This window comes from Anolis carolinensis, chromosome 3 (genome assembly GCF_035594765.1).
Source record: "Anolis carolinensis isolate JA03-04 chromosome 3, rAnoCar3.1.pri, whole genome shotgun sequence".
NCBI lineage: Eukaryota > Metazoa > Chordata > Lepidosauria > Squamata > Dactyloidae > Anolis > Anolis carolinensis.
In genome coordinates, this window is record NC_085843.1 from 30252058 (window position 1) to 30264995 (window position 12938).

The 12938-nt window shown below is 37.7% G+C and overlaps 1 protein-coding gene across 6 annotated transcripts in view; it reads right to left on the minus strand.

Moving 5' to 3' along the window:
- The window catches only part of atp8a2 (ATPase phospholipid transporting 8A2), a 445463-nt gene that overhangs the window by 181208 nt on the left and 251317 nt on the right, over nt 1-12938 (minus strand). For all 6 annotated transcript variants that reach the window (XM_062974659.1, XM_062974657.1, XM_062974656.1 and 3 more), the window contains exons 26-27: nt 7439-7622; nt 811-921 (exon numbers count right to left, since the gene is read on the minus strand). In XM_062974659.1, coding sequence (XP_062830729.1) covers nt 811-921; nt 7439-7622 — 295 coding nt within the window. The remainder of the gene's footprint in view (nt 1-810; nt 922-7438; nt 7623-12938) is intronic.

Here is a 12938-nt window from a genome sequence, read left to right on the forward strand (position 1 = left end):
CCTGGGTTCACTTCCACAATCTCCAGATAGAGAGCTGCTATTGATCAGTTTCAACAATACTTTATTAGATGGGCCACTGATCAGACCTGGTGTAAGACAACTTACATGGTGGAATACACAGGAATTCAAATGCAGAATTAATTACTTGAGCCTAAATAGACAAATCGGCCAGTAGTAGCTTCTTCCATATTTCATTTCTTTAGAATATGAAGTTCTTTCCACCCCATTTTAAGAAATGTTTTGCACATTTTCATAAATATTTATCAAAATACAGACTTATGAAAGTTTTGTCCATTACTAGCATCGACATGGTCAAGATTTATTTGAGTCCTGCCCTGACTGTTTTATGTTGGTTGCACTGTAAGTAGCTCAACATATATGTGCATAGATTTAGGTTGAGCAATTCACACTCCAACTCCAAAATACTCTGAAATACAAAATTGTTTACATGTTTGGTTGAGATAGTGACATCTTTGGTTTCTGATGTTTTGATTTATACAAACGTTGTTTCATGCACATAAATGTTTAAGATATTGTATAAAAGTACATTCACTCTATGTATAAAAGCCAAAGGTGTATGTGAAACATAAATTAAGTTCATTTTAAGACTTGGGTCCCAACTCCAAGATATCTCATTTTGTACATACGTGTATATGCACATATAGGTATTCTAAAATCCAAAAACTCTGAAATCCCAAACATTACAAAAAAAACCCCCCAATCTGTATATAAAGCATGCCTTGTAGCATTTAATGGTTATCAATTAATATTAAAATAAGAAACTAAGCTCCTACTCCTAGCAGTACTTACCTCAATAATATAGAGAACCACATTCTTATAAAAGCAATAAAGTATGCATTTCGTCACTCGATTGTAACTCCAGGCTCCATGGACAAGTAATAGCTTCTCCAGATAGGAAAACTAAAGGAAGAAAGAAAATCACCAATGACTGAATTAGCATATATCACTTTCCTTTTAAAGAGAAAAGCACTGAAATTAGTGATTAAATCAGTTGTTATTATATGTGATGCCAATGCTATAAATTCAAGGTGGATTCTGATTATTTTATCTGTTGATATCTCATTATGAACATTTATACACACCAAGCCCACTTCTAATACAAAGGCAAGGGCAGACTAAAGGCAGTCAGGGACCAGTAGTATGCTGACTGTCAGGGCCGTAGCCAGAAAAAAAATTCGGGAGGGGTTTTGAAAATTTCGGGGGGGGGGGGGGTGAACCCCTAGCACATACCCCTCTCCGCTACAAACCTGTCAATATCTGCTTGAGATAGTGCCTGGAGCGACTCTTAATGTTTTGCATCTCATAGACTTAGCATGGGGATTTGGTTAACCAGTTAAAATTCATGAGTAAACCAGATTTTTTTTATAACCTGAAGAATTTCGGGGGGCGGGGGTTTGAACCCCTAAAACCACCCCCTTGCTACAGGCCTGATGACTGTATATCGTTTTTGTTGTTTTTGTTTTTGTTTCAAGTTGGCTTGACCCAATGAAAGAGGCTTTCAAGACATCCAGTCTATTAGAGACATGAAAATTTCATGGGCATATATCTCTGTTCACCAGATGTGCAATGTAAACATACATCAACAAAGACACTGGAACCATACGAACGTTGTGCAAAAATAGTGGTAGGTACTTGCAGGACAATGTCTTAAACAGTGCCTCCACAATGGCTAACTTTGTATTAACACTGCTTGTGCCACCTTGATTAGGATACTCTTCTTGTGCAATGTGCAAAAATCACAGCCAGTGGTATAATGTTATTTATACCGACCAATATCTTGGTTTCATCATTATTCTCTGAAACCCACCTGCATTTTGTTTCCTAGCTTGCACTGCACTGGATTGTCAATCTTTTCATTTTCTTCTCAAAATGAAATCAACATGCCTCCATATACCACTTGCTGGGGAACACAAGTAGGAAAGCATTATTGTGTTCATGTCATGCTTATGGTCTTCCCTATATGTTTCAGCCAGATTGTTAATGGGTTATAGGGAAAACTCATTTGCTGCAAAGGTTCAATTGGCTGCTGGTCTATTTCTGAGCATAATTTACAAGTCTTTTCGGTGGCTGCTCCCACACCTTGGAACTCCCTCCATAGAGCAGTTGGGGTGGTTCCTTCTTTACTGTCTTTTTTGTTTTGCAGAAGTTATGACCTTTCTATCTTAGCAAGGTTTGGCAATGGAAGAGATTTTTATGGTAACGTCTTGTTTTCAACTCTCCTTTCAAACTAAGATTTAAATAGTTTTGATTTTTGCTGTTTTTTATAAGATGCCCTTGAGTGCTAGTCTGAAAGGTGTGATGTAAACAAAGTGATGGATAGAAAATGGATGGATAGGCATCCAATTATACATTAACTTTTACAATCTACCTACATTATGCATATATAAGTATTGAATAAATTATATTCATGCATTTTTCCAATTTTGTGCATTGAGCTATTCAACAAGCTATGCACATTGATTCATGTGTACTTACCCCCAGAAATGCCCCGTAGGCCTTGCAAATGTATTAATGCTCAAGGTGACATGTACAATTTTTTTTGCCACAAGTCTCACAGAAGTTGTAAAATGCTAGATATGTGAAAATATTTGAGTCCAGTGAAATTTATATTCAGCCCACTATATTTCATATCAGAATAAAGCTGCAGGCCTCCACATCACTACTTGGTGTGGAACACAAGCGGTAAGGTGCCATTGTGGTTATGTCAGGCTTATGGTTCTCTGAGAGGGATCCAATTCACTTTGGTGTGAATAGAATGCTGAAGCAGATTTAGCAGAGCTGATTCAGCAGAACTAGTTTTATGTTCTTATGAATAAGTTATTCCAAAGTTACAGGACTCTGTGTAATTGCAATGTTAAACTTTCCTGGGTATATTGCCGCCATGCCTTTGGCATATGGTGATACTATGCACAGGTCAGGGCACTATGTGGATCCCTGTTCAGAAATCATTGCTTCAAAGTCACTAAATGATGCAAAAGGAGCTGAGCTTGTTTTTCAAAAGGGTAAGTTTAGAATTCAGGTCAGATAATACCCCTTTGAAAAGTTACCAAATGGCCTGCCTTGAATACAAGAAAAACCAGAGCTTAGAAATGTGGTTTTCAAATACAAATCCCAGAATCCCAGAAGCCATGGTGTGAAATTCTGGTAATTGTAATCCAACAAGTAGCATTTTCAAGATCTGAAAAAAGAATTCATGAAATCAATCTTAGTGGAAATCAACTGTTTTAAAATCCAATATGATGCATGTTCACTCTGGATTAAATACAAGTGGCTTCAGCACAGTTTGATTCCCACATAAATATGTGTTGAATTGCAGCACAAACGAAGCAATCTTACAAAATCTGGCACCTTTATGATATTTAAGCATAACCTCATCATTGTATATTCAATTATGCTTCCATATTTATTTCTTAAAGCACATGGAATATCTGCATCAGAAAGTTTGAAATTTACAGTTTCATTAAAGTTTTCAGCACCTTTTTGAGGACTGCCTATGTTTGTATGCATGTTTGTTACAAAAACTGATTATTCTTTTCATTTATTTCCCATGCCCTTCCTTCATGGGCCTCATATAAGTTATATAAAAATCACCATCCCATCTTTTAATCTTGACAGTATCTCTTTAATATGGGTTAGAATGGATGATAATGACTTTCTCGGGGCCATTCAATTTCATGGTTGAGTAGGGATCTGAACTCAGTCTCCATCCCTCTGTACAAACTTAACACTCCATCTACAGTACCATTTGGCTTTCATAATTTTTTTTTCTCATTTAGAAGCAAAAAGTTGGAACATTAAGTGCTCTGAAAATTCACAAAATCTTGAAATGGACCATTCAATGTGCAGAACAGTTTAACATCAGCTCTGGAGAACACTTGAGTACAAAGTTTGGCTGATCTTGAGAGAAAACAAGATCGAAAAGACAGGAAGCAACTGCCGAAACAAGACTGATGCATGCAACAGAGCAAGATGGTTTTGTTTGTCTTGATCACAGTCTGACAAAGTGCATTTTCCAGACTAGAGATTCTGGAAGCTGCGGTCCAATAAGTAAGTTTTCCAATCTCTGATCCAGATATACTCACTGTCAAGCTATTCTGCATGTACCTTCTAGTAAGAAATACAATCCTAGCACTGCAGCAATTGCTCCTTCTCTTCCTCACTTTCCTTCTTTCTCTCCTCCCGCCCAACTTCGTAATAAAGGCTTGTGGGAGTGTATGAAAGGATAATATGCAACCAGGCCTGTGGTGGTTGTCACCTTGCAAAATCAATCACAAAGCAGTCAGGACCACAAGGTGGCGGCCGGCCAGGGCTCGCCTCAGGCATCCCAAAGACTGCCAACGCTCATTAGCTCAGCAAAATGCATGATGTGAAAAGCAGAGAAAGAAAATAATCTAGTCATCTTTAAGAAACCCAAGACCAATCTTCAATGAATAATCATTTTTTATTAGCAGCTGCATAATAAAAATGATCCTGGAGCGCAATAGATTCCTCCTTTGGATAATAATAAAATCTGCATCCAATTTCTGAACTGTTCCAGGACTTTCTATATTTGGGTTTAGACAGTTAGAGACAGCATCATGATCTCAAAACAAGAGATGTTTTCAAAAGGTACCTCTCTTTTCCTTCCTGTGATTTAAAAAAAATCTGAGGAAGTTAATCTGTGACAAGAGCGAAAAATATCCCTTGTATCTGTTTACATTAAACTATAGTCTCCATTAAATTTCTTAGCATCCTCTGGACTATTTGATGTGTGGTATCATTGGGTATGCGTGATGTCACTAGTTTTTAGGTATATTTGAGATTATTGGTGTTCGATAATGGTAGCTAGCCACACACGATGTCAACACAAAGAAGAGTGCATTGCTTGGTGTGGAATCCCCTTTCCTTGGAGACCCAAATGCACCAACTTTGGTTCCATTCCAGCACCAAGCTGAAAACTGACTTTTTATTATAACCATTTGGGGATGAATGATTTCATTCAAAACTGTATACATGCATAGTTTAGAACAGTTTTAACGTTCAAAATTATTGTTTCATATTATAAATACTTTTTATTGTTTTAAATTTAGCATTTAATACAAGGCAGAAGCTTTTAAACCACTAGGCTAGAAAAATCCCTTAGAATTCATAAAGGGATAGAAAGGAAATAGGAGGGATTCCATCAACCTACCTCTAAAATGCTCATAAAAATTAACTTTTAAAAGCAAATTAAAAAAAAGCTTAAATGACTTTGTTCCAACTCATTACATCAGTTTTGATATGTATTTTTATCCTACTCCCATAATAAAACAGTGAAGCAAGACTGGAAATAACTGCATCACTTATATCTTGTTACTTCCAAGCTCTGTTTCTTTTTTTGAATACAACTCCCAGAACTGCACAATAACCATGGGCAATAGCATTCAGATTTATGCTGAAGAGTGAATTAGCCTTAACATTAATCTAAGGAAATTGATAGGATACTAATTCTAAGCATCAGTTCATATAATGAAATTCCGTGTTTCCACCATGGTTGTTCCCATCTGTATTTGGAAGAGAGTAAATCCAATTTTCTCACCATGGACTGTTTTATCCGCCATTTTTACATGTATGCAAAAGGATCTTGCAGCACCTTATAGGCTAACTTAGAGAGTAAAGTTGGTAGTGTAAACTTTTATAAAGCCTACTTTCTCTAATATATCTATGTAATAGATCTGATTTTTTAAAGTAAAAAAAGTAATTATTGGTTTCTTTTGAGACATGGGAAAGGAAAAGCTACTTTAAAAAAATGTAACTAAAGCACGTAACTTCTTTTTTTGGGGTCCTATAAATATAATTAGTTATGACTAAAAAGCAAATGCCCAAACTCTGCCCTTCCCCCAGTGTCACCTTTCAATTTTCTATACGTGAAATTGGGGCAATAAGTCCATGAGTGAAAATAAAATTCAGGAACATGGTTTAGTATTGACACCAGTGGAAAGTGACTGAAGAGGAACTTCGGCAATGCTCATCACTGCTACTTAGCATCTGCTTAAAGGATAAGATTGCCTGTCTCTCTCCAGGAGGTAAGGTTACTCCTTCCACTACTGACATAAAGCCCAGGCATTAAACTAACACATATTTACATATTAAATAGTTTAAATTGCTAAGCCTGCAAAACGACTGGTGTGATGGTTATGTCTGAATGTGTGGGTATTACAGGGATCTTCACTAAGGTATCACTCTTCTAATCTTCTTTTTAAGGATAGTGATGTTTTGTTTTCTTAGAGTGGTGATACTCAAGTCTTTACTTTTTATTATTCCTAGTTACTGGCTGTTGTTGATGATTTGTGTCTTCAAGTCCTTTTTAACTTATGGTGACCCCAATGTGGTTCTACCATGACATTTTCTGGGGCTGTTCAGCTGGATTATATGGCAGTGGAGATCCAGCCATAGACTTACCAAAGGTCACCAGTGGGTTTCCATGGCTGAGTGGAGATTTAAACCCTACTCTCCAGTGTCATAGTCCAATGCTTAAACCACTACTTTACATGGAATTTAAATTTATATCAGTCCACCACCCTAATTGTTACTCCCCCTCTGTTGGCTCCTAGTTACTCAAATAGCATGCCAACTTTAACATCAGATATTCTGGGATTGGCATGATTTTATTTATTTATTTATTTACAGTATTTACATTCTGCCCTTCTCACCCCGAAGGGGACTCAGAGCAGATCACATTACACATATAAGGCAAACATTCAATGCTTTTAACATAGAACAAAGACAAGACAAACATAGGCTCCGAGCTGGCCTCGAACTCATGACCTCTTGGTCAGAGTGATTTATTGCAGCTGGCTGGCTGCTCACCAGCCTGCGCCACAGCCCGGGCTGTGTAGTAACTCTGTGGAGTAACTTTGCTAACCTCTGTTGATTCTGTCCTTTTCCCAGTGGCAAGACCCTTCACCTACGCCAGATCAACCTTTCCCTATTCCAATAGGCTACAGCTGAGGAACTGGGACAGAAATAAACAATTATCCTTCATATATTTCTCCAGAAATCACTGAAATAAAACACGAGACTGCCAATTTACTAGCACTGAAGGTGTCTGAAAATATGCTTCACCAACAGGTGTGCAAGTCAACATCAAGAAAAACTGTTATCAGCTAAACTTTGACAGCTGTAATGAGCAACTCCTTTTCCCAGCAAGTGAGATCTGAAGCACAGTGAGAAACAGAGGGAGAAACTTAAACCTTCTGGAGGAGATAGTTCATGGCTGAATACTATGGAAGGGATCCCAAGCACTCATGAGGTATCTGCTTCAAAGCAGCAGGCTCAGAGGAAAGAGAAAGGAAAATCTGTTGAGTCTCTAGGTCAGCAATGAGGTGTTAATGCTGCCAATGCAGCCAATCCCTCTTTCAGCAGAATAAGGCAGCTGCTTTCCTTCTGGGATTCTAACCTGTGCTATCGCGTAATCGGAGGAGTTGGTCGCCTGCATGCCTTCATTGCCGCTGATCCCTACTCCAACATGAGCCGTCTGGATCATTCCTACGTCATTGGCACCATCGCCGATGGCCAGCGTGATGGCATTCACATGCTTCTTTACCATGTCTACTATTTCAGACTTCTGCAAAGGAGACACCCTGGGAAGGAGAAGAGAAAAACTTCAGACTATTTCCTACACATTAAGCTATTTGTGACTTTCTAGAGAGACAGCTGTAATCTAGATTTAGACATATAAAAAGGCAGTTGCTGGAAAGTTTCCTAATCTAGCACATCGTACTTTAAAGTCCATGCCAAATCTTACACACACACAAACATAAATACACACCTAGTTAAAGAATATTGTGTTATTACTTCTCTGTAAACAAATACACAGAATAAAAATTAGAATATGTAGTACAGATCAGTAGCTCTGAAATGCTTTCAGGGATGTGTGTGTGTATGATGCACATAGAAAATTATAAATACTCAAAAGTATTTTAAAATTCCTACATTTTTTACACGAATTAGGTCATATAGCTTTCCCAAATGTCATATCAATGATCCACAAGATAATTTAGGTGTCACTGTTTACTCATTCTCCTTTTCTTTGGAGTTTTCATTAATTCTTTTGAAATTGTATTCTTTCTGGGCTATGGGTTTTCCATTGGGGTTTTGATTTTTGGGAGTACAGCACACATGAGGTCTCAGTATTGAAAGGCAAAATTGGAACTCTGTCTATTTGACAGAGAATTTCTGACACCCAATTATTTAACAATAATAGAAATTACTCCCCCCTCCCAAATTATGCTGATGTAAAAAAGAAAACGGGATGACTGGTAAGTGGAATTAGCTCTGATTTGAAGGTCCAAAAGAAATTCCTGAACCCAGAATTTAGGAGCTGAGGGCCAGCATGTTGTAGTGGTTTGAGTGCTGGATTACAACAATGGAGACCAGGGTTTGAATCCCCCCTCAGCCATGGAAGTCCCACTGGATGAACCAGGGCAAAACACATACTCTCAGCCCTAGAAATCCCTGTGAGAGGTTCACCATAGGACTGCCATAGGTCAGAAATAATTTGGTGGCACACAACCACCACCAGACTTAGCCATGTTATTGAGATTAATGGGAAAATTTAGACCTGATTTCGTTTCCATAACTTCAATGGATCATCTTTAAGTATTAATAAGTTTAAATACAATCTTATGTCAAAGGCACTGGAATCTTAGATTAGAAAGGTGAATCTTAGATTAGAAAGGTGGATCTCAGAAGTACAGGCCATGCTTTGTGTGTAGAAAAGCCCATGCTCTTGTCCTAGTTATAGGGACCTCTTGTAACAAGGATGGGAAAGCTTGAGGCCTTGAGAGCAGTGGCAGTCTGTGGCTGTCATGTCAGCTGGCTAGTGAATAGGTTTTAATTTGAAGTAGCTATCCATGGTAATTAACCTATAGGAAAATAAGGTTCAGCATATTTGATAGCTCTTTTCAAGTTCAGGCTAAAACCCAGTCTGAATTTATCAGTGTTGTGGGAGCCACTAGCTGCTGCACCTTGAGAAAGTCATTGCAAGTTATCAGAGCAGACCAGTGGTTCTCAACCTGTGGGCCATGGCCCACCAAGAACTAAAATAAGGTCCGCAAGACATGCAGGGAAAATCAGCTCTAGATTATTAAACATGGTTTTCCATGGGCAAGCAGATTGCAACAATTGGATGGCATATGAACTGTATCAGAAACTGGAGCTGATGTGGTCTATCCAATGCAATTTTCTGAATCATCACCCCAAATAACCAAACTGAATCTAAAGTTGACCCAAAACTGATTTGTAACCCTTTAGGTACTAATGTTGGAGAGTGTTCGCTGGTCAAAGTGATCCCCAGTCAAAGTGGTACCTGGTCAAAAAAGGTTGGGAACCACTGGAGTAGACAGTACTGGGCTTGATATAGCAAAAGGCTGACCAAATTGACAGTGTTATGTCAAATCATCACCCAGAGTATTGCGTAATCAAACTAACTTTCTTGCATATCTCAGTCATCCTGAATATATGTTAACCAAACCATGCAGGTCCTCCTTCATGTGCCAGGAAACAACTGTTGTCCTCATTGTTAGCCAACTTGACCACCACCTAGAACGTTTTCTCTAAATGGACTTAAAGTTAAATGGAGAGGTTCAACACTGGTCTGTCTATGCTCACTTTTATATTTGGAAAAGCTTTTATTCAGAAGACAAATTGAGTGATCTGGGATCACTGGCTAGGCACTGCAAATATCCATTTAATCTTCTTCTTTCTTTCTTTTTGGCATAGAAATCTCATTGGGCCAGGCTATTAAACCCTCATCTTGCAAAGTCAAATACAAGCTGGCTGCACCCAATGTTACTAATTATTGCATCAAGGATGGCAATTTGAACTTGAAAAGGAGAGAACATTGAAGTTTATTAATCTTAAATTCTAACGTTTATGGATGTGATGACAGAAAATACTCCCTAAATGACAGTCTAGCTTGACTCCACACTGAAACTCATAAATTAAAAAATCCAGACAGAGTTAGAGCCAAAACAGGGGCTCACATATGGGGAGCACATCAGTTACGTGCCTCAGGTGATCTTTAAGTCAGCCAAAGAGGAGACCAACTACCTTTGCCCACATCAGAAGTGGTAATTATTTCACAATAAAATAAATCTTCTCCTTCATTTTTGCTTCCTCTTATTCAGAAAACAGAGCCTAATCGTTTTCTTATTAGAATGTCTTCAAATTATACTGCAAAGTGCATGAGCAAGGTAGTTGTCTGAGAATGTTAAAGAAGCCCTGTTTATTAAAAGGAAACTTTTTAACAGGGATGCTCAACTTGTTTCTCTCTAAGTTTTTCCATCTGCAGCTCAGAGTTCTAAAATGATACTGCAAGTAAGGAGAAGGATCAGAATTAATTACAGCCTGGAGGCTGTATTGGAAGCTATGAAAAGCCCACAGTGTGAAAGCTACAGCAATGTAAAAATGAAAACAAATTGGGTTATTATTTTGGGTATTTTAGACCAAGGGCTCAAATGTGTTTGCATTCAATGAGGATTTAGGAGAGACTACAAAGAGTTGTTACTCTACAGAGAGATACCCCACAAGCTAGAGGTACATGATCTTTGAGTTGAGTCTAAAGTTTTGGAAAGCTGTTACCCTTTGCAGTTTACTTGGGATTTCATAGCTTGCTATGCATGATGTTTCATGTGCAGGTAAGAGACCATAGCCCATACTTGGCATGCTACAGACCCTAGGTTCAATACACGGCATTTCCAATCTTAACAAGAAAACTCTGTGATATGGTTGCCATAAGTCAAAAACAATTTGAAGGAATGCAGCAGCAGCAACAAAGAAGAAAACAAAAAAGAGGCCTAAATCATTTTTTGCAGTCAAAAAGTTAGTTTTGGGGACTTGGAGGAATATTGCTTTCTGAAACAGGTTAACTGATTTTGTTTACAGTACAGCCAGATGCTTATTTTCATTGTTTCCTTGATTTGTATTGTAATTGATATTATTTATTGTATTGTTCACTGTGTTGTGATGTGATGTTCTTTTATATGCTGTTTATATTGTATTGTTCTGGGCATGGCCCCATGTAAGCTGCCCCGAGTCCCCGTTGGGGAGATGGTGGCGGGATATAAATAAAGTATTATTATTATTATTATTATTATTATTATTAAAGAACCACATTTTTTGATATGTGACATTCACATTCTCAAGATACTGCCCAATAACCTTGGTTTGCTCAAACTATTGTGCATATGGTCAACTCTCTGTATCCATGGATTCTGCAATCACAAATTCAACCATCTGTGATTTGAACATATACAGTAGAGTCTCACTTATCCAACCTTCACTTATCCAGTGTTCTGTATTATCCAACGCAGTCTGCCTTTTAGTAGCAATATTTTTTGTAGTCAATGTTTTCAATACATTGCAATGTTTTGGTGCTAAATTCGTAAATACAGTAATTAATACATAATGTTATTACTACATAATATATATTGAACTGTTTTTTCTGTCAGTTTGTTGTAAAACATGATATTTTGGTGCTTAATTTGTAATATAATAACATAATTTGAGGTTTAATAAGCTTTTCCTTAATCCCTCCTTATTATCCAACATTTTTGCTTATCCAACATTCTGCCGGCCTGTTTATGTTGGATAAGCGAGACTCTACTGTATATGTTTTTTTAATCTAAAAAGCAAATGTTAATTTTACCATTTTATATAAGATACATTATTTTATTATGCCATTGTATCAAATGGGCCATGGACATGCACTGATTTTGGTATCCACAAGGGGTGGGGTGAGGGGCTGGAACCAAATCCCAGAAGATACTAATGCCTGCTGTATAGGAAACACTTGACCTCTTGGTTTAGGTGGACATTGATGGCTCTGACATCAGTGAATCTACTTTGGGCTTCAGCTTAGAATTTGAAGGAGTCATCCAAGTTGCTGAATCCATTGTAGTTGTGAAGCTTAGCACCTTGGACAGCATCATTAATTTTGGACTAAACCACATTGCAAATTTTCCACCTCACTAAAATGGAAGCCACCAGCTTCTGCTGCCTATTATTTCCATCAATTTCATTGTTTCAAATGAATTAAAGGAAAACAATGGAACAAATCAAAGCCCTCTTGTGATTTATGTGTTCCTTCTTTCCTCACCGGTCTTATTACAGTATGTTTTCCCTCCTGCTGTGTAATCTTTAAGAGCACTCTTGTGAAAATGCAAGGTGAGAGGGGAAACCGTGCTTTAAACAGATGCTACTATTATATCCGTCTGTTTCCAAGTTGCAACAGGGATTAAAATAACATGTTTAAATGCCCTAATGTCTTTAACACAAAAACATGTTAATTTGATACCCTGTTTCTCTGGAAGCTGGTTCTCTTTGGGTCTGTCATCTTTGAAGTCAAAATGTAGTTTTACTACAAAACATGCCAGCATTTCAAAACACCATGCCTGACCTCATCTTCCAGGAAGGCAGGATGGGAAGCAGCCCAAAAAGTAAGCTGAAACCTTAACAGGTTACTCTGGTTTTTAAGAGCATTCACTGTTTTCAGAAGCAAACACCAATGCACCATTATTTCATGAAAAAGCAAGGAGCAGATAAATCCATGACAACTAGCACTACTAGAACCCTGGATAAGGAAACAAATTGTCTACAAATTGTCAAGAAATACAAAACAGGAGAGACTATCTTTTGGATAAACACAATGAATTTTAGATACATAAGACCTCCTTCACTATTGCCAAAGAATTAACACAATAGACTTCGAATTTCAACTGTGTTTAAAAGTAGCACAAGAAATGACACTGCTTTTTCTGTCTTGCCTTTCTACTCAGCTTTGGGAATCACCACAACAGTGCTTTTAATCTATAGCCACTCATTTTTGTGGTGAAACTGCAATATCACCAAGGGTAAGTCTATATAAGGAGCCCCCAGTGGCACAGTGGGTTAAACTG